Source organism: Geotrypetes seraphini, chromosome 3 (assembly GCF_902459505.1).
Source record: "Geotrypetes seraphini chromosome 3, aGeoSer1.1, whole genome shotgun sequence".
NCBI classification, from domain to species: Eukaryota; Metazoa; Chordata; class Amphibia; order Gymnophiona; family Dermophiidae; genus Geotrypetes; species Geotrypetes seraphini.
The window spans coordinates 230,215,739-230,238,175 of NC_047086.1; the positions used below are offsets into that span (position 1 = coordinate 230,215,739).

The window sequence follows — 22,437 nt, forward strand, 5'->3', positions numbered from 1 at the left end:
AGGCCTTTAAAACCCTGGCCTACATTACAGGTGCCTAAGTTTTAAGTTAGGTGCCGCTAAGCGCAATTCTGTAATGGGCGCTTAAGTGTGATTGACATGAAATAGGTGCCTATCTTTTTTAGGCGCCAATTACAGAATCTGGTCCTTATTGCATAACTACACAGAAAAATTTCGACAATCCAACAATAGTGTGTCTAACAACATTTTACTTGCTAAATTCAACCTTAAGATGCCATCCCCTGTCCCAATGAGATATGCATAACCCACACTCAAAGCATATGATATGAATGTGATATAAAGTATGCATATTTGATCCTGATCTGTCTTTTACCAATTTTGGAACACAGACCATAGAAGGCACAGGCCTTACATCCCAACATAAGAACATAAGAAATAGCCTTACTGAGTCAGACCCAATGATCCAGCCAGCTCAGTAGTCTGTCCTCACGGTGGCCAATCCATGTCACTAAAACCTGGCAAAAATCCAAATAGTAGCAACATTCCATGCTACTGATCCAGGGCAAGCAATGCCTTCCCCCATGTCTGTCTCAATAACAGACTATGGATTTTTCCTCCAGGAAACTGTCCAAACCTTTTTTAAAACCAGCTAAGTTAACCGCTCTTATCATAACCTCTGGCAACGCGTTCCAAAGCTTAACTATTCTCTGAGTGAAAAAATATTTCCTCCTATTGGTTTTAAAAGTATTTCCTTGTAACTTCATCGAGTGTCCCCTAGTCTTTGTAATTTTTGACAAAGTATAAAAATCAAGTTTATTAAAAATCTGATAAAACGCTAATCATAAATTCTAAGCGTTTTACAGTAAAAATTTAAAAAGGGGTCCAGTAAACAAACTATTAATGACATAACTTTACTTACATGAGACAACAGGATAGTGGGGAGAAATACAATTTGAAAGAAAGAGAGAACAATTAAGGATAATAACATGGGGAAAGGGAAAAATCAATTTTGGTATTGAAAATGAGCTTGGAAAGTCCCATAGATCAATTAACAGTCATATGCGTCTTTAAATAAGAAGCTTTTGAGGCCACCCTTGAATTTATCTTAAATTCTGTTCAGACCTTAAATATGATGGTAATGAATTCCATATTGTTGGGGCTATTGTTGCAAAAGGAGAAGCCCTACGGGTACTAATGATTTTTAGGGATGGGACATGAAGAAGATGCTGTAATGCAGATCTTAAGGTTCTCGGAGGATCACATGGAATCAGGTATTTATGGATAAAAGTGGGTTCCTTGGTTTTTATAGTTTTGAAGGAGATTAAAGCAATTTTGTAAGTGATACAGTGATGGATTGGTAGCCAGTGAGCACTTTTTAACAGGGGAGTAACGTGATCAAATATTTTTTTGTTTGTTATAATTTGTTATAATTTTTACTGAACTCTGTTAGGCATCCTTGATTAGGGCTCCTAGTGGCACCTAAAATAGGCATCCTATACAGAATCAGGCCCTTAGAGCCCATTCCCTTGCCCAAATTTGGGTGCTGGTATTTACACCAGCTGAAACCTGGTGTAAATACCGATGCCCAGTTCTTAGCATTTGGACATGGGAATGGCAGCATTCATGGGAATGGGACATGGGAATGGCAGTAACCCTACCCCACGCCAGGCCACACCCACTTTTGAGTTGTGTGCTAGGGGATTAAGACATGTGGGGTTATAGAACAGTGTGCAGGAAGATACATGTGCAAAATCTAATTACTGCCAATGATCTGCAATAGTTGTTGGCATCAATTTATTGCTACTTAGTGGTTTGTTAGTTAATTCATTTGCACACATATCTTTGATCTGCGTGCAAATTTTGGTGCCATATATAGAATCCAGGGACAAATGACTGGTAAGTAGTGTAAAGATGGCAAAAACTGGTATTATATGTATAAAATGACTAGCACCAACCAGAATGTGAGCAGTGGCATCTGTACCATTTGATGTGGTTTCAAAGATGTAGGAGGAACACCCATAACTAAACCATTGTATTGGTCCAAACAAGCACTTGAAATACATGAAGAAGATTCTCAAATCTAAGATATAATAAAGAGATCATAAAAAATCAAATGGTGGTAATAGAGAAGGCAGTGTAAAGTTTACTAATTACTGCTCAATCTCACAGTCCAGGTATTGCTTGCAGATTTCACGCTCCCTCTCATCTTCCCTGCATATTTGTCTTCTTTTATCTTTCTGGTATGATCGGAGGCCTTTCTCTCAGTCAAGGGCCCTTGGCCAAAGTTCCAGTGGTTTCAGGATCTGTTTGCTGGTTTTGGAGCAGATCGGGTCAGCAGGAAGTCCGCCAGTTCTGTCGGCAGGTAAGAGATGGGGATGTAGAAGAGTTTGGCAGTCCAGCCAACAGAGTAGCGTGTGTGGGGGTGCATCGCAGTCAAAGCATGTGCCATACAGTCTGTCACCAGTGAAAGATCTGAACTGGCCCCAGACACCACCTGGCTAACATTTTTGGAACCTGTGGATATAAAAAAAATAAATTATGAAATAGACACTGCCTATCCTTAGGTTTGTCAGCACTGCTGCTCTCCTTACTCCTTCTCGTTCAGCTGTCACCAGTGAGCAATGTGCAGTGCATCCCTCACCAGCGAGCCTTCTCCATTTTCCAATGCTTTTTCCCACTCTTCCTTCTGCATGTATAAGGTGACTATATGTCCTGTTTTGAACGGGACCGTCCCGTTTTTAGATCCCCTATCCCGTTGTCCCCGCACACAGCTTCGGGACGATGAAATGTCCCGTTTTCAGGGACAGTGTCCCGAAGCTGTGCGCAGAGCCAATGGGACAGGTGATCGCTTCCCCTCCCTCACTGCTGTGCCAGCCAGCCTCCCTCCTTCCCTCCCTCCAGTGCCCGATTTAACCCCCCTGGGTCCGCAGCCACTGCTGCTTGCCAGCCTCTCTTATCTCTCTCCAACCAGATTCAACCCCTCCCCCCAGTCTATCGCTGCTGCTTGCTGCCCAAAAGCCTTATTCCTGATGTCAATTCTGACATCGGAGAGGAAGTTTCGGGCCAGCCAATCACTACCTGGCCCAGAACTTCCTCTCCAATGTCAGAATTGACGTTGGGAAGAAGGCTTCTTGGCAGCAAGCAGCAGCAGCGGCGCACTGGGGGGATGAGTTGAATCGGCACTGGAGGGAGGTAAGGAGAAAGACTGGAAGGCAGTGGCAGCGGGGGAAGGGGTTGAATCAGGGGGTTGAATCGGGTGCAGGGGGGAAGGAGGGAGGGTGGCTTTGGCGCGGCAAGGAGGGAGGGAGGTAGGCAGGAAGGCTGGCTTTGGGGGAGGGGGTGGGACAAAGGCTGGAAGGCAGTGGGGGGGAGGGAGACATAGGAAGGAGGCACTGTGGGCACTGAAGATATGGGAAGGAGGCACTGGGGGCACTAAGGACATGGAAAGGGGCACTAAGGGCATAAGAAGGAGCACTGGGAGCACTAAGGATATAGGAAGGGGCACTAATGACATAGGAAGGAGGCACTGAGGGCACTGACATGGGAAGGGGCACTAAGGACTTAGGAAGGAGCACTGGGGACACTAAGGACATAGGAAGGAGGCACTGGGGGCACTAAGGACATGGGAAGGAGGCATTGGGGATGGGACTGACAATTAATAGATGTTCCGTTTTGATGAAAAAAATAAATGGTCACATTATGCATGTAGGATAAACATTCTTAGACTTCAGGATGCAGCCCCTCCCCCCCCCCACCTCCCTCGCTCCCACAGTGGATCCACATTAAACACTTCCTGGTTAATATTCAAAACATTTATTCTGTCAGCGTACATGATTTTTTAAAAAATTCAGGCTTAGCTAATTCATAATTTGTTTTTGTCAAAATGTTATCTGTAAAACATAAGAAGGACTGAGGGCACTCTGTAGGTGGGGACACCATTTAAGCTGATACCAACAATATTCAGCTACTGTGCAGATAAATTCATTTATTTAGAGGGGCTACACAAATAGCTGTCCTAACCTTCAACAGCTAAGTTATCTGTTTATGTTCCTATCTATATAAGATAGAGCCATTGAATAATGGGCATAAAGATAAGCTGATAAATTCATCTGGCAGTGGGGAGGCGATTTGCAGCATGGGGGCGGGGCTTCAGAGCAGCAGGAGGGAGTGGGCATTCCTCCTGCCTCTCTTTATTTTTGTTGGTGGAGAGCATCATCGTGGGAGGGGGGCAGCTCACCTTTTTTTATGGGGCACATATTGCGTATCTGTTACACGCATATCTATGCCAATAGAAAAAATAGGGCATACCTGTCGTTTTTTTCAGGTCGTTCTTAGCTGTGGTAAAATTTTGTGCATGCCTTTGCGGTATTAGTCCATCAATTGGATGGCTCGTTCTAGTATTAATGACCTCATTTTAATAGTAATGAGGTCATTTGCATGGTAGAGTCGGAGAATGTATGAGCACATGGAAAACAACACGGTGAGATATTTAGATCATTGAGTTGGCACAAACCAGACAAACTGGTTTAGCAACGATTGTTAGATGATCGGATACTTTAGTTCATCTGGGCCTTACTGCCCAGGAACAAAAATCATGTTACATATTCATTGTGGATAGTCTGAAAGTCAGACTGGCTGGGGAGCCCCCAGGATAGGTTTGCGAACCACTGCCTTATTCTGCAAAGAGTATCAAGAAGAGATGCTGTCTGAGAAATGATGGAAGCATTAAAGCTTAAAATCTTTGCGCTCTGGTCTCCACATACAGCACAGCCTCATTTAGCCCTAGTCTGCCCAAACATTACCCCATTCCCCATTTAAAGACCAAAAGCAGGAAGCTCACGCTTTTCAAAGTATTGCTGGCCATAGGTCTCTCTGATCTCCACAGGGATTTGGTTCCAGGAGTGCTGGTAGCTCTGCTCTATGATATGGGCATCTACGATTGAGGTTCTGAACATGCTGGGCTCAATGATGGCAACTTTCACGCCGAAGGGTTGAAGGTCACGCCTGGGGTAAAAATCACTGAGATCAAGCAGATGTAGAAAATGCACTGGGGCCTATGCAATAAAATTCAATTTACCTTAAAAATTTATATATCGCTTACAATTCTAAGCAGTTTACAGTCAACATACAAAGTATTTAAAACAATACATCTTATATCTAATAAAAGCTTCTGCTGCCCATATTCCTATTTATTCACAAAATCTCATAGATATAAAGCAGAAGATATAGGGGTCCTTTTACTAAGGCGCGCTAAATCAGTTAGCACGCCTTAATAAAAGGACCCCATAGTGTTTTAAGAAATACCCCATTCAACCATCAATCATATTTGCTCTTTTCACACAAACACATCAACAAAAAGCTGTGTCTTTAAAAGCCTCTTAAAAGTATCTGTAGGACTAGACAAACGCAACTGACCTTATTTATTTATTTAGTCAGTTAGTTTTATAGCCCGTCTTCCCCAGGAGCCCAGAACGGGTTACAATGATACGTTCACAGTAGTTTTCAGGATCGATAACATACATGACATTTTACAGGAACAAGAGCGAGCTATATGATCAGTACACAGCTATATCTCATATTACCCAAATAATTGAGGCTATACTGAAACAGATGGAATCATGGATGCAAGAATTTAAATTCAAACTAAATCACGATAAGACCAAATTCTTTGTTGCATCTCCACCTAGAGTTTTACATGAACCATCAATTACTATAGACTCAACACTTTATAAGATCAATCCAACGATATTGGGAGTTGTTATAGATCAACACTTGATCATGAAAAAGCAAGTAGATGCTGTGGTGCAAAAGGGTTATTACACATTGTGGAAGCTGCGTACCATAAAATCATATTTTGAGTTTCCGGCCTTTAAACTTTTAGTTCAGTCGTTACTTCTAAGTCTTCTCGACTATTGTAACAGTGTCTATTTGACATGTACCAAGAAAGAGATGGCTAAGCTTAGGCTGATTCGAAATACGGGGGTCAAATTAATTTATGGTCTAAAGAAATATGGTCATGTGACTCCTTTCTACCGTGAGTTGCATTGGCTTCCAGTGGAGGCGCGTGCTTTGTTTAAACTGGGTTGTCTTTGTTGCAAAGTTGCGTATGGTATTGCTCCAAACTATATGACCGATAGATTTCTCATAGCATTCCATAAACATAGGAGAGAATGACATGCATTGTTTAATTTTCCGTCTGCTCAAGGTTGTAAGAGCAAGAAATCCTTGGAACATACACTAGCATTTCAGACTACTTTCTATGACAGGGAATTTAGGCCACTGTTGCGTAGTGCTTGCTCTTACAAGCACTTTAGAACTCAATTGAAAACTCATCTTTTTCAAAATATTTAGCAAACTAATTTAAATCATCCTTAGGTTATGTTATTTTTAATCTTTTGTTCACCGCATTGAACTTATGGCTATGTAGTTTATAAGTACGATGTTATGTTATGTTATGTAAAACAGATGCAGAGATGTGAAAATGAAATCTCCATGCAGATGTTCACTGCCTCCCCCCCACCCATGGGGTTAAATGTACACATGTACATATTTTTACCAACATTTGCACTTCAACACATATTTACCCATGTCAAATTCTTGTATATTGTTCCCTCACAAGGATGATAAAAAGACCCTTAATGGGACACTGAATGCATTTATTGTGTTCATATTCTATATTTGCCTCCCTTGCTTAGCCATAGTAGTGTGTCTGGGAACAAAGGATTTTGCCATGCAGTCTACTTACTGACTGAAATTCCCTGAGTCAACCAGCCTTTTTGCTTTTACCTGGCTAGCTTGAGAGATTTCTCTTCCCCTTGAACCCCAGGAATAGAAAGCACCCCTTCCTCATCATTTCTAAGTACTAACCCCTTCCGTGAATAATAACCATTTCCCTCATGCTAACCTTCTGTCCCCCCTCCCTCAAAAGAGAAATATCCCCTTTCATGAAAGGGGAACTGCTTTCACCACAGCAGACATAACAGGTATCCCAGGAGAGACCCAACCACGAGAGAATGACACGGGGACAAATTTGTCCCCATAGGATCTCAATTTCCTTGTCCAATCCCCGTGAGTTTTGTCGCTGTCCCATTCCTGTAAGCTCTGCCTTAATTGCACAAACCTTGAACACTTATGATTTTAAAGTGTTTGAGGCTTGTACAGATGAGGCCAGAGCTTGCAGGAATGGGGCAGGAACTCACCAGGATGGGTTGGGAAAATGAGTTCCCACTAGGGGGGCTTCAGAAATCTCTCCCATCTATGAAGATTCTGATCTCCCAGAAAAGTAAGGACATAGTTTTGGAAGGGTGGATAAAGGATGAAGAATACCTTTCATGGGGATAGATGTCTCGGGGGGGGAATGTAGTGTGGGGGGAGGAGACAAATGGCTACTATTGCCTATATTAAGAAGCACGCACAGTACTGAAACCACTCTGCAAGGATTGATGACATTCATCCAGACTCATTAGGAATAGAAACACACTGTCTGCCCAATATTCAAAACAATTTAAGTGGGCAGGAGAGGCTGAGGGCCACCCAACTGCCGATATTCAGCGGCACTTAACCGGGCAATGCTGCTGAATATGGGCTCTGATTGGCCATTACAAATGTGGGCAGGTCAGAGGCAGTACAAGGGGTGGCGCTGGGCAGGAGCTGACAGTTATGTGGGTATCGGTAGCACTTTCACAGCTAAATGGGCAAATTTAGGACATCTCCAAAGCTCTCCTAAATTCAGGCAATTAACTAAGCATGCCCTGGCTGAATATGGCCAGCACCTGTATAACTTTTAAAGGTTTCCCAGGCCCTCTGATTCCCTTGCCCCCCCCTCCCCCGAAATAGCCCCCTTCTAATTTCCCCATGCTATCCCTATAGACCCTCACTAGCCCTACTTAGCATCCTTGGTGGTCCAGTAGGGGCATTATAGCCAGGAGAAAACCTCACTCACTCCTGCCTCATCAAAATGGCTGCTATGATCTCTAATTGCAGCCTCATGATATTATCCATGTGTTGTGAGGCTGCTGTGAGAGGTTACAGTAACTAGTTTAATTCGGCAGACATTAGTGGGGTTTGCTTCTGCCCCCAACACCTCCACTGGACCACAAAGGATGCTAGGTAGGCTCGTGGAGATCCTATGGTGATGCCAGGGAAGATTGGTGCATTGCTGTTACAGGGGAAGGGGGATTAGAAGGGGGTATCAGAGATTCTGGGAAATTATCCCCCCTAAAAAAAAAATTTATGCAGGTCCCGTCTGTTATTCAGCTGGGACCCACATAACTGTCTTATGCGGACCCTGTCTGAATACTGGCTGGGATTCGCATAAGCTATAAGAGCCACTGCCATGTCAATTAGGTCAAGGTATTTAGTGCCAGTTCCTATTTAATATCTGGGGTTAATTCTGCTGGCAGCAGTCAGTGTTTAAAAACATAAGAACATAAGCAATGCCTCCGCTGGGTCAGACCTCAGGTCCATCGTGCCTAGCAGCCCGCTCACGCGGTGGCCCAACAGGTTCAGGACCTGTGCAGTAATCCTCTATCTATATCCTTCTATCCCCTTTTTCAGCAGGAAATTGTCCAATCCTTTCTTAAACCCCGGTACCGTACTCTGTCCTATTACATCTTCTGGAAGCGCATTCCAGGTGTCCACCACACGTTGGGTAAAGAAGAACTTCCTAGCATTTGTTTTGAATCTGTCCCCTTTCAATTTTTCTGAATGCCCTCTTGTACTTTTATTATTTGAAAGTTGAAGAATCTGTCCCTCTCTACTCTCTCTATGCCCTTCATGATCTTGTAAGTCTCTATCATATCCCCTCTAAGTCTCCTCTTCTCCAGGGAAAAGAGACACAGTTTCTCCAATCTCTCAGGGTATGAAAGGTTTTCCATCCCTTTAATCAGACGTGTCACTCTCCTCTGAACTCTCTCGAGTAATGCCATGTCCTTCTTAAGGTATGGCGACCAATATTGGACGCAGTACCGTATTTTCACGCATATAACGCGCGCGTTATACACGATTTTACAAACCGTGCATAACCTTGCACGTTATACGTGTGAGCGCGTTTTACAACTTTTTTTAAAAATCCGATCGGCATCCCCCTGCGAACCGACATCCTCCTCCCCCCGCTCACGTCACCCCCCCTCCCCCGCGATCCTACATCCCCCCAGCACCAAACATCTCTTACCCGATTGGGCACCGGCACCAGCACCAATGCACAGGACGTGCCAGGGCCAGTGCCCGAAGATCCTCCCTCATTGGTTTGGGCTGGGCTGGGCTGGGTGGTGCGGTGCAGGAGAGATCCTCCTTCTTCCTGCGCTGGGCTGGACTAGGCTTTGAGCATTTGCGCATGCTCAAAGCCTTCTGGTCTCGCTCTCTATCTCGGAGAGAGCGAGAACCAGAAGGCTTTGAGCATGTGCAAATGCTCAAAGCCTAGTCCAGCCCGGCGCAGGAAGAAGGAGGATCTCTCCTGCACCGCACCGCCCAGCCCAGCCCAGCCCAGCCCAAACCAACGAGGGAGGATCTTCGGGCACTGGCACGTCCTGTGCATTGGTGCTGGTGCCGGTGCCCAATCGGGTAAGAGATGTTTGGTGCTGGGGGATGTAGGATCGCGGGGGAGGGGGGGTGACGCTAGCAGGGGAGGAGGATGCCGGTTCGCAGGGGGGATGCCAGATCGGATTGAAAAAAAAAAAAGTTGTAAAACGCGGGTAAGCGAGCGGGGGGGGGGGGAGGATGCCGGTTCGGAGTAGGCGGGAGGAGGTTTTAGCATGCGCGGTATACGCGTGTGTGCGCTATATTAAATTTTTTTAACATAAATTTGTGTTTCCCGCACGCTATACCCGTGTGCGCGTTTTACACGGGTGCGCGTTATCTACGTGAAAATACGGTACTCCAAATGCGGACGCACCATCGCCCAATACAACGGCAGGATGACTTCTTTTGTCCTGGTTGTAATACCCTTCTTGATTATACCTAGCATTCTATTCGCCCTCTTAGCAGCCTGAATATTATCTCCTGTATTACATTAATCATTAGATCTCTCAGCTGCATTTAGTTTGATAGATCACACAATCCTGCAGGCCCACAAACCTGTAACCAGTCTGAAAATTGTAACCCTGAAAATCTGACTGCCTTGGTTTGCCTCCAGGAGAGGGCTATGAAGCGCTGCCTTACAGTAACAAACTAATCTATACTCCACATAAAAACCTCAAACTGAGCAACAGTAAAGTAAAAGAAAACCAAATATCTACCTACTGATATATTTTATCAGACCAATGGATCTAAAACAAAAATTCTAAAAAGACTGACCCCCCCTCCCTCCTTTCAAAAGCTTTATTAACCAGTCAAGTCTAGACACTTGAAGGCTGTCAAACCTGCAATCAGACATAAATGCTTTAGGCAACGAGTTCCAAAGCATTGAGGGGTGATGGTCAATCTAGCTAGCTAACTGATGGAACAATGAACAATGTCTCATTCACCGATTGGAATGTACGTGCAGGTACACATTGTACCAAGAAGGAACATATATAATCTGCTGTGAGGTTCCTGAGGGTCTGAAATTCCAACACAGATTTTAAAACTGAACTGAGCATTATACTGGCAGTACTATTCCTATTCATAGAGGTCCATATTTTTAGGAATCTTTTTTTCCAATTTTATATAACAGTTTATTTTTCATAGTAATTTATCAGTGTCTGTTGCATGAAGAACCAAACTGGGAGAAAATCAATAGAAAAAAAGTGACACCATTTTTCTGGGTAAATATGAGAATATATTTTGGTAGACAGATATTTTCTTTGGAATCAGCTGTTTACTTTGGTACACTAAAACTGGGAACAGGTCATTAACCTTAGTGCTAAAAAGTACACTTCTCCATCCCTATTTGCGGGGGTTAAGGCAGAGCCAGCCCGTGAATAGGGAAAAATCGCGAATAACTTTTGGCCGGCTCTGACCCACCCTTTGACCTTACCTGGTGGTCTAGCGGTGACGCGGGGCAGGAACTCCCTGTTGTAGTCTCGTGAGACCACGGGAACTCACAGCACGGCTCTGCATAGGGCAGAAGTGTAGGAAGATCGCTCCTGTCCCGCATCACCACTAGACCACCAGGTAAGGTTCATGTTCTGATCACCTCCACGCCACCTACGATCGCCCCCTCCACCTCCGATTGCCTCTCTCCACCTCCGATCGCCCCCTGCCGCCTCTCATCACCTCCCTCTGCCTCCGATTGCCCGCCTGCCACCTCTGATTGCCTCCCTCCGCCTCTGATCGCCCTCCCCCCCCACCGCTGCCTCAGATCGCCTCCCTCCAAGTCCCGGGCCTGTTTTTTTTTCGATGCCAACGAGCGATTCTCAGGGGGGGTGCCTGGGGAATAAAATGCAGATAATCAAAACTGCGAACATCGAAACCGCAAATAGGGAAGTGTACATCTTTTTAATGGCCTATTTATTTACTAAGGGCTAGATTCACTAACCTGACTCTCCGTGCCCGATCCGCGCAGGCCTGACCAATTCATGAAACAAAAACATTAAAATGAGGGCGATCGGAGGAACGCCCTCTCCGACTGCACGGATCGCTAGTGTACGATCCTGACGCATGCGCAGACCATCTGCTTTCCTTGCGTTTGGTGTCCATTTTTGCTGGGTTATTTTTTTTTTTTACTGGCCTTGACTCTCCTGCTCTCCCAGGGAAGGGCGATCCCCAGTGGCAGCAGCCTCTTCCCCTTCGCCGACACAAGTTCACTGCCCCATCGAGTCCCTGCCATGAAGAGCCACAGATAACACGTTTTCATTATAGTAGGGGACTTTTAAAAGCAGGCAATTATTGACTCTCCTGCTCTCTGCCGCTCTTCCCCGCAGTACAGCCCTGCTTTAAAACCAGGGGCTCGCACTGCGGGGAAGGACGGCAGAGAGCAGGAGAGTCAGGGCGGCAAGAGCAGGGCTCAGCTGGATGGGGCAGAGAGCAGCAGAGATGGGCTGCAGGGCTGGGATTTCAGGCTGAGGACAGTCAGAAAGGATGTTTGCGACTGGTCCCCAGCAGTTGCTTCTTGTGTTGATCGGCCAGCCCAGTCGGTTTCAAAAATTTCTTTAGTGAATCGTGTCCCTGCCTACTTTGCATGCCGTTCCCCTCATTTGCATGCACGGATCGGAATCGGATCGGCACAGAGGTAAGTGAATTGGGCTGGAGTAAAATCAGGTCGCAAAGGGGTTGCAAACCGATCGGTATTCGATCTGTTTCTTAGTGAATCTAGCCCTAAGAGGCTGATGCAGACAGCTGTGCATGAAAGTTGAGTGCTAAATCTCAGTATAGGGTTTTCTAATGCACACTTAAAAAGAAAAAAAATTGCTCCCCAATGCAGTAACTAAACAGAATGTAAATGGGCTGTGTAAAAGAGCACACTAAGGGGTAAATTCTCAAAAGGTCACTGCAATTTAGGCACCTGAATGATACAAGCTAAGCACTAAGGTCCATATTCTATAAACGGCGCCTTAACTTAGGTGCCCTCCCAGCGCCTAAGTTAAGTCCAAAATGCCATTTAAAAATGCAGCTAGCCACCTGAATGAAAATGGACATAAAGGCCTGGATTCTGTAAACTGCGTTCCGATTGTAGGCAGTGGTAGGTATCCTTCAGCTGTCTAATCAGTCAATCGGGACGCACGTTTTCTAAAAAAAATGCTTCCCAGGCAGGCCACCTATATTGAAGGTGCCTCCGGGAGCCTAGGGAGGCCCGCAAGCCCGCCTAAGCTCGCCTAAGGCTAGGAGGTAGCCTTACGCAAACCAAGGCGGCCCTACACATCTCCCTAGTAGAGCAGGAGATGCTTACAATGTAGGCCAGCAAATGCTGGCTTACATTGTAAGTAGATGCGGCCGCTATACTTAATCGCGGCAAGGGATCTCCCTGCCGCGATTAGTATAGCGGCCATGGTTACGGCCACCAGTCTCCCCCTCACCCACTAAATGAACGAGGCAGGAGGGATGCCCAATCCCTCTTGCCGAAAGACCCCCCCCTGACGATTGCAGCAGAAAGGTGCCCAACCCCTCCTGCCGGTAGGCCTCCCACCCTTTTCTGAAGATTGCCGGCAGGAGGGTGCCCTACCCCTCCTGCCGGACTCCCCCAATTAACCCCTCGTCCCCGAGCCCCCCCCCAAAAAAATGCCCCAACCCCCTCCCAGGACCCTCCCCAATGAAACCGCCCCTCCCGGAATCCTCCCTGGAAGTTGGACAGATGGATGGGTCCTCGCACCGTACGTCCAGCAGGCCCGCCTCTGACCAAATGAGGTGGGCCCGCCCCTCCCCTGCCCAACCCCCAGGAGCCTAGGGCCTGATTGGCCCTGGCGCCTAAGGCCCCTCCTATTGGCACCTACAAAAATGGTAGAGGTGCATAACCCCTGGTCTGGAAGGATGCTATAGAAGTGTATTTCTTAACTGCAGCACTTTGGGAGTGAGCTCTGACACCTCCATAGAAGGTGTCGATTTTTTTCTGGCACTTGTAGAAGATATTGTTGGCACTCCACACTATCCATTGATCTCATAGTTTAGTCTCACCCCCTCCCTTTTATGACCTTTTTTTTTTTTTTTACTCATCCCACAACCCATAGATCATATCACTCACTTACTCCTGGCCGGCTCTTCTGGTATTTGGAAACTTGGAGCTTCATGTTGTACCCACAATCCCACAGTTCTAGACAATCATTGTGAACGCAGTGCAGGATTGTGGGTTCTAAGCATCTAAAAGCCATGCAGTCCTGTTAGAAAGCAGTTTGCCTCTCACCCAAAAATGCATTTCTTCCTGTGCTGGGACCAGGGCCTTGGTTGTGGCTACAATCATATGTGTTAAAAAGCAGATACTCTAGGTGAGAAAATTAAGGTGAAAATCAGTTTAAACTGAAAATGAAAATCCCTATGTCTTTTCACTTATCTGTGATTTATATTAGAGAATGACACGGGGACAAATTTGTTTCCATCCCCGCAGGAACTCAATTTCCTCGTCCCCGAGAGTTTTGTTGCTGTCGCTATCCCTGTCCCATTCCTGTAAGCTCTGCCTTAACCGCTTATAATTTTAAAGTGTTTGAGGCTTGTGAAGATGAGGACAGAGCTTGCAGGAATGGGGCAGAGACAGGAAAAGAACTCGCGGGGATGGGAAAAAAAATTGTCCCTGTATCATTCTCTAATTTATACGTTGTTTTAGCAGGCAGGCTTCTAAAAATACCGTTCTAGCAATCTATGAGAATTATAGTCAATTTCTTATACTACATAAAGGAAACTTAACCTTTCCTTCTCCAAGAATGTATAGCAATAGAATTAAATTGATTAATTTTACCTGAGGCTGTCGGAAAATGCCTCCACCCCGTGTTTGGAGATGCAATAGCCTCCCCCAGTGCAGGCTACCCGTCCAAGGATACTGGAGACATTGACAATCCTGCCCTTCGCTCTCCTCAGTAGGGGGAGCAGGCTGAGAGTTACGTCGATCACTCCCACTAGGTTCACATTGAGCACCTTCACAAAGTCATCCTTAGTCAGCCACTCATTGGGGCCCACTGGGGTTCCAATCCCAGCATTGTTCACCAGTCCCCAGAGCCCTAAGACAAGAAGGTACTAAGGCATTAATGGTTCTGAAATGGAATATACACCCAATATCTTGTGACAGATAGATAGTATATAGATACAAGTATATAGTATTTATTTATTTCTGTTAACTGTTAAGCACATAAGATAAAATAAAACTTCTCCGTACCTTTGCTTCCCACTTGATGTTTTACCCAATTGGCTGCAGCAGCAACACTCTCACTATTAGTGACATCCAGGATTATTGTTTGCAGTCTCTGGGATGTGGCTTCCTTCAGCTGCTCTGCCCCTTGCTGTGTCAGACAAGCCGCCATTACCTGCAGACCCTGTCCATCCAGCTGGCGGGCCAGAAGGTTTCCAAAGCCAGAGTCACAGCCCGTGATGAACACATATTTATCTGTGAGGTTCTGGAGTATGAGTTTATCCCGGTACCAGCGGTACAGAACGTAGAACCCCACGAGGGAAAACAGCCAGAACCACATCAGGGTGTAATGCTTCAGGAACTAAAATAGAAAAGAAGTTTTGAGTAAACACCCTCTTTACATGCCTTCTTTCTTATTCTGTCCTCATATCCCACTCTCATCTTTAATTATATCTCTATCCCTCTTTCCCTTATCTCCATCTCCTCTTCAGTTTTCTTCATCATTTCCCTAGCTCCCCTTCACAGCAGGAGTAGCAGCAGAAGGGATGTGGGGAAAGTCCTGGGGCACATGCTGTACAGTAGTGGAGAGCTGCTGTGTGGCAACTTAAAAAAAATGTTTTGTGGCCTCACAGCCTAGAGGTAGCATTGGCCAGGAGCCAGAATGCTTGTGAGGAGGGCAAAAATGCCATGCGACCACGAGAAGGGGCACAAATGCGTTACACACCAAATGCATGTGACTTGGCTTTTCTGGAATTGGACAGTTATTTATGTTCAAATAAAGCCGACAACGATGTTTTGTCATTTTGGGAAAATAAGCAAAAGTGCTGGGCAAAACTAGCAAAACTTGCATGGAATATCTTGTGCATGCCAGTGACCAGAACATCTTCTGAGAACATATTTTCTATTGTGGGAAGGACTGTGGAAGAAAGAAGAACTAGACTGAATCCTGAGATAACAGTATTGATTAAAATTTAAAAACATGCTTCATGTTTTTCTTTGGTTATAATGGTTATAGGACTACAAAAGGCCTTATATAATATATAAAATAAAGGGGGGGGTCATAGCTTCTAGGGACAGAATAGAATTCTATAATGCACACATCTGTGAGTAAATGACACAAATACTACCAGGGTGTGTACATACATTACTGCTTAAATACATAGCCCCCTATAGGGAAAGGGTATGGGATTTGATATACTGCCTTTCTGTGGTTACAGTCAAAGCACTTTACATATTATATACAGGTACTTAGTTTACACCAGGGGCAACGGAAAGTTTAAGGGCTAGATTCACTAAGCAAACCAATTGTATACCGATCAGTTTGCAACCCCTTAGCGATCAGACTTCCCTCCGGCCTGATTCACAAACCACTCCAGTGATCCGCTTCAAATCCGTGCATGCAAATGAGGGGAAACGCATGCAAAGTAGGCAGGGACGTGATTCACCAATAAATTTGGAACACCAATTGGACTGGCTGATCAAGAATAGAAGACCAGTCGCACACGTCTCTGCTGACTCTCCTGCTCCATTGCCCTGCTATCTGCCCCGATCTGAAGAAAAGTTTGCAGCACCAGAGGAACAAACACGTTCAACCTCCTCATGTGGTTCCTGTCCCTGCTCTGCTCTCTGTTCTGAGCTCTTCCCTAATCTTCCAGCCCTGAGCTCCTACTCTCTACCGCCTTCCCTGCAGTGCGAGCCTTGCGGGTTTAAAGCGGGGCTGCATGCTCCAGTGCAGCCCCGCTTTAAACCTGCGGGCTCGCATTGGAGGGCAAGAGCAGGAGAGTCGGCGCGCAAATCGGAGTGCGTTGAAATTCATGCAAAGCGAATCTGAGGCAGGGCTTGGGGTGCCGAATCTGAGCAGCAAGCCAGTTTGCCTATCTTTTAAATATCTTTTTCAGAAGTCAAAATTTGTGATGACAGACTCTCCAAAAAATAAAGCTGTGCTTTTAAGTAGACTCGCTTCCACCTATAGCCAGCAATTTAAAAAAAAACAAAAAAACCTCGGACATAAAACGCATGCGCAGACCATCTGCAGGGAAAGCAAGTGGTCTGCACATGCATGGGGATCGCACACCAGCGATCCGTGCCAGCAGATGGGGGCGTTCCTCCAATTGCCTCCATCTGCATATTGGTGTTTCAAAAAATCCGTCGGACCTGCCCGAATTGGACACAGAGCGGTCCCGATTGGGCAGGTCCATGAATCTAGCCCTAAGTGACTTGCCCAGAGTCTCAAGGAGCTGCAGTGGGAATCAAATCCAATTTCCCAGGTTCTCAGGCCTCTGCTACTACTACTTATTATTCCTATAGCGCTGCCAGACGCATGCAGGGCAGTACATTAACCATGTAAGAGACAAACCCTGCTCGACAGAGCTTATAATCTAATCAGACAGACAGGTCAATTGGGGGTAGGGAACTACAGAGGATGGGACAGGTGGGTCGGAGTCAGGAGTTTAAAGCAGCCTAACCATTAGGCTACTTCTCCACTCTGTTGGGGGAAATTCTAAAAAAAAAACAAAAAAAAAACAAACCCAGCACTGAAAATTAGGCACTGATAAAAATTCGATAAGGGGCACTCTGAGATGAACGCCAAATTCCACACTCAACTGTGGGCACAGGACTTACACCAGCTGAAATCTTATATAAATCCTGGTGTACAAATTGGGTATGGATCCTGCCATTCTGTAACACTGCCTGCAATGGCATAGTAAACTAAACTAAACCTTAAGTTTGTATACCGCATCATCTCCATAAAGACAGAGCTCGGCATGGTTTACAGGTAAATTCAATGAGGGAAGGACATAATAAGAAATTAGAGGTTATGAAGAGGATAGCTAGCTTTACATTTTAAATAGACAGCTTTTCAGATGCTTTCGGAATAATTGGAATGAGCCTAGGTTCTGCAGCGGGGCAGGGAGGTTATTCCAAAGCTCAGTGAATTTGAAGAAAAGGGATTTCCCTAATGACTAACGAGGGGAAAGATAGTTTGAGTATGTGGGCGGATCTGGCAGTGTCAGGTCTCGAAGAATTCCAGGATAGTGGAATTAGGGGAGGAAGAATGCCGCGTAGGATCTTGAATATTAGGCAGGTACATTTAAAGTGAATCCTAGAAATCAACGGAAGCCAGTGAAGTTTTGACAGAAGCGGGGAAACGTGATCAAATTTGCTTTTTGCGAAGATCAACCTAGCTGCAGTGTTCTGGATCCGCTGAAGTCTTTGAAGATTTTTCTTGGTTAGACTTAGATAGATGGAAATACAATAGTCCAGTTTGGAAAGAAGGGGTGGGGGCAAACTGCCAGGTTTTAAAAATGGAGCAGGTAGTAGCCATACAGCAGGGGCACTTTAAGAAATTTAGGGATGTATGGGAGCTATTAACAAAATACTTTATGGTTTTTTTATGCTTAAGAACAATTGTTGGGTATAAGAGGGGGAGGGTTATTTGATGTGAATTAGACTTGGATGGAATATTAAGTGATGTTAAAATGTAAAGTGATTGTATCTTATGTTGCACTTATTGAAAGTTTTAAAAATGAATAAAGAATTAAAAAAAAAAAATGGTGGGGGGGGGGCAGACTGCCCCGGGTGTCATCTTGGTGGGGGTGGGGGCGCTGGCACTTTTCCTCCTCTCTACCCCTCCGCTCCTTCCTACTCCCCCCCAGCGCGTACGTGTGCATGCCTTCACTTCCCCACCACCGTACCTCTAGCTATTTGCCGGCGCAAGCAGCAGCTCTAACCTACTGCTCATGCCAGCCTCAGCGCTCCCCTCTGAGGTTACTTACAAGTCCCACAACTAGGAAGTGGGACTTCAATCATATCTCCCCTCAGCCGTCTCTTTTCCAAGCTCAAGAAGCCTAACCGTTTTAGGAACTCCTCTCGTATGAGGAAAGACTAAAACGGATAGGGCTCTTCAGCTTGGAAAAGAGACGGCTGAGGGGAGATATGATTGAGGTCTACAAAATCCTGAGTGGAGTAGAACGGGTATAAGTGGATCAATTTTTCACTCCATCAAAAATTAGGGGACATTCGATGAAGTTACAGGGAAATACTCTTAAAACCAATAGGAGGAAATTTTTTTTTCATTCATAGAATAGTTAAGCTCTGGAACACATTGCCAGAGGATGTGGTAAGAGCGGATAGCGTAGCTGGTTTTAAGAAAGGTTTGGACAAGTTCCTGGAGGAAAAGTCCATAGTCTGTTATTGAGAAAGACATGGGGGAAGCCACCTCTTGCCCTGGATCGGTAGCATGGAATATTGCTACACCTTGGGTTTTGGCCAGGTACTAGTGACCTGGATTGGCCACCATGGGAACGGGCTACTGGGCTTGATGGTCTGACCCAGTAAGGCTATTCTTATGTTCTTATGAAGTGATGTCAGAGGGAGAGCTAACGCCGGCGTGGGCAGCAAGCTGGAGATGCTGCTTGCAATAGGGAAGCTAAACTGGTACGGGGGAATGGAAGGGATGCATGCATGGCAGGGGGGGGTGAGGACAGAGGGCGACCTCTCACCCTCACTACGCCAGTGACTGCCTGCATCTTTTGTGAATGCCTGACCCACATATGCCCTTCCCATGGCTGTATCCCTTTGTGCTTGATCCAAGTTAGGCACCCATTGTTATAGAATTGGTAGAAAGGCTAAGTTACATTATATTACATTACATTGATGTCTTCTATCCCGCCAATACCTTTCAGTTCTAGGTGGTTTACAACAATAAATTAGTCTGGGCATTCCCAGTGAGATTACATGGTTGATAACTATAGTATGCGTCGGGATCTAGGAATGGTCGATACAGTTTGGTTAGATCATTAGTTTCCTCACAAGGACAGTTGATCTATGATAGAAGGATCACCTCCAAACTTCCTCAATATAGCCGCCCCCCCCCAACTTATCCTACATTGAACATAATATAATATTCCTCTTTCAAGTGATGGGAAATCATCCCACCCTTAATGTCCTCTGTCCCGTGTGTCTATCTTAATTAGATTGTAAGCTCTTTAGAGCAGGAACCGTCTCTTGAGTGTTAGTGTACAGCGCTGCATGCATCTGTTAGTGCTATAGAAATAATAAATAGTAGTAGTAATAGTAGATCAGCGCGCAGCCAGATCAGTGCCCAAATCATAATTAATACTTAATTAAGTGCTTGTTAGCTCCAATAATTAAATCACTGGAGCCCACTAACTTAGGGTTAGCAGATATTTGCTTAAAAAACAAAACAAAACATGTGGCCCCGCCCCATTCTGCCTTGGCCCCACCCTGTTCCGCCCACATCCCTACACCGTGACCATTCCACCCACAACCCTGCCTCATTACTCCCCCCCCCTAACTCCACCTCCACACAAACCTTGTCTCTTCAGTGTCATGTCTGAAAGACATCTGCACATGCGCAGATGCCCTCCAGACATGGCTCTGATCTCAACGCTTTTCAAAACCTGGACAAAGTGCTGGGTTTTGAAAAGCCATCCAAATGCCTGGACAGACTCTAAAAAGAGGACATGTCTGGGTAAATCCGGATGGCTGGTAATCCTACACCAGCTATGTTTGGGCACCAATCTAGGATCTGTACTCTTCATAGAATCTGGGGGATTATGATAATCTGTTTATATTTGAAATAGTTTTAAGTTTAAAGGTTAATGTACAATTAATTATTTCAGTAATAAAAAACAAAAAAGAGGCATGTGCACCACACAAAACGTACACACACTAGCCATAAACAGCTGTTTGAAAAAAAGGTGCGTTACTCTAGTCCAGCAATGACACCGAACCTGTGTGGTTCACTATTAGGTTGCATCAGGGGTAAGGGTCAAATGCATATAACAGATAGAATTGTGTCCATTGTCTATAATATTTCTAAATAGAGTGAAAATTCGGTAAAAAGTTCCGTCTTTGTAATGTGTCGCTTTACTTGGAAATAATATTGATCCCTGTCCTTCTACAACCAGATACATAAATTCTGGGTGCCATTTAGATAGCACACTTTGCCTGCTTCAATCACAGATCTCCACAGTTATGAAAAAATGTTTATTTAGGCTACACACCAGATTAGATCAATCAAATCTTCTCCTACACCTGTCAGCATTTAATATATTAGTTTATTCTCTTTCTTGCTGGATTCCCAAGATTTCTTCTATCATTCTAATACAACAATCCTAAAATTCTCTCATGTAGACAAAATTATGGTTTGTTTTGTTCTGTGAGTCCAATAAAGAGTTAAAGAAAAGATTAGCTTATGGGGTCTGCCTCGGCCTCCTTAACTTCCCAAGATGTTAAGACTTATCTTGAATCCAACCTATAATTGGCTAACACTCTTAATCCCTTAGGGGGGAATGTTTGAACTAGGAAAATGCAATAATTACTGAAGTTCTTTAAATAATAGACAGTATGAGCCCTTGGTTTACAAACGAGAGAATATGGGCTCGGATAGTAACTCATAGGTGACCAGCACCAGACATCTTGAACATAAATAAGCAGTTTAAGCCATAAGCCTATTGCTAAATTCTCATGGAATAGCAAAGCATGCAGAGTCAGGCTGATAATTATGTTAATGTTATCCATGAAAGATGGTCTTTAATTACTCGATTTAGAACTTAGTTACAATAGAATAGGTGACCAAGTAATTTTTAGCAGAACAGTCCAGGCTCGCAGCAGGAGAAGTGAGAGCCTGACTGATTTTCTGGGGAAAAATGACTAATAGATTATTATTTCCCTTCAGACAACTAAGAGTTAAAAGTTTACTTTTGCAGAAGGGAAAGGTGAGAATTGCTTAGTAATTTAGAAGATGTGAATCAATTCTTGGAAAGTGAAATGAGTAACTTCCTTCCTGTGCTTCAATCCTGATCATATTATCTTATTATTATTATCTTTTTTATCTTAAGCTATATAGTGAAGTTTGAATTTCAGCTTCCCATTGAAGACTTCATCTAATTTTTTATTCTGTAATCTGTTAGCCAAAGGTGATTTTCCAACAAGTCATGACAGGTCACACACACCCTGATGGAGCTAGATTCCTTCAAGCAGCTGGAATAGAATGCAGAAAGCCACAATCTGATACCTTTTTTTTTTTTTTTTTTAAAGAGAATGGCCACTAGTGATATAGCTGTGCTGAAATGAATAAACCTACTTTGTATAGAATGAACGTGAAATTAAATACAGTTTTGCTTGCCTCAAGGCAAAACTTTCCAAAACTAGTAAAATGCAGAAAAATGGAAGACGCTGAAACTCTCTTAGATGCTGGCTTTGACTGCTGCCTACCCAAGCATCCTCTTACCTTTCCAAAGAATCACCGCTGTCTCCTGCTGACAGTCCTTCCTATAGATTTCGGTGTTACCACCTAATTGATAAGCGACAACAATAAAGTCCTTTCAGCCGTACATCAAATACCAGCTCTTTGATTGCCAAAGGAGACAGATCTTGTAAACATATCTCTCACCAGCTGGGAATAGTGAAAAATCTCACATGCTTCTTTTACCACATCAGAAATGGGAGGAGGAAGGGTAGTGATAAAACCCTCTTATAATGCACAAACCCAGCAAGTATAGACACGCAGAGAGCAAGAGCTAGAAGGCAATGAGTCTGGAAAAAAAATGTGACAGGCTTCTGTAAAGATGACTAACAGTCCAAGTGCAAGGCCACTTTCAAAAGAAATTCATTAAACCAGTTGGTCTCCAGCCTAATGCCTCCTCACCTGCTGGGTGTTCTAGATCAATTTTCAAATTGTATTTAATAAAATCTATAGGTAAAGCTGGAGATGTCTTTTCAAGTTCGGGACCTGGGGGGGTTTTGAGAGTTTATCAGGCTTT

At 44.6% G+C, this 22,437-nt stretch overlaps 1 protein-coding gene across 1 annotated transcript; it reads right to left on the reverse strand.

Annotated features, from left to right (window-relative positions):
- Positions 1-881: 881 nt before the first annotated feature.
- On the reverse strand, positions 882-22,061 carry LOC117357409 (17-beta-hydroxysteroid dehydrogenase type 6-like). The gene is made up of 5 exons (XM_033937943.1): positions 21,906-22,061; positions 14,675-15,008; positions 14,261-14,519; positions 4,799-4,962; positions 882-2,472 (listed from the first exon to the last, which is right to left on the reverse strand). Exons 2-5 carry the CDS (start codon positions 14,985-14,987, stop codon positions 2,255-2,257), a joined length of 954 nt encoding a protein of 317 aa, XP_033793834.1. The 5' UTR covers positions 14,988-15,008; positions 21,906-22,061; the 3' UTR covers positions 882-2,254.
- Positions 22,062-22,437: the final 376 nt, after the last annotated feature.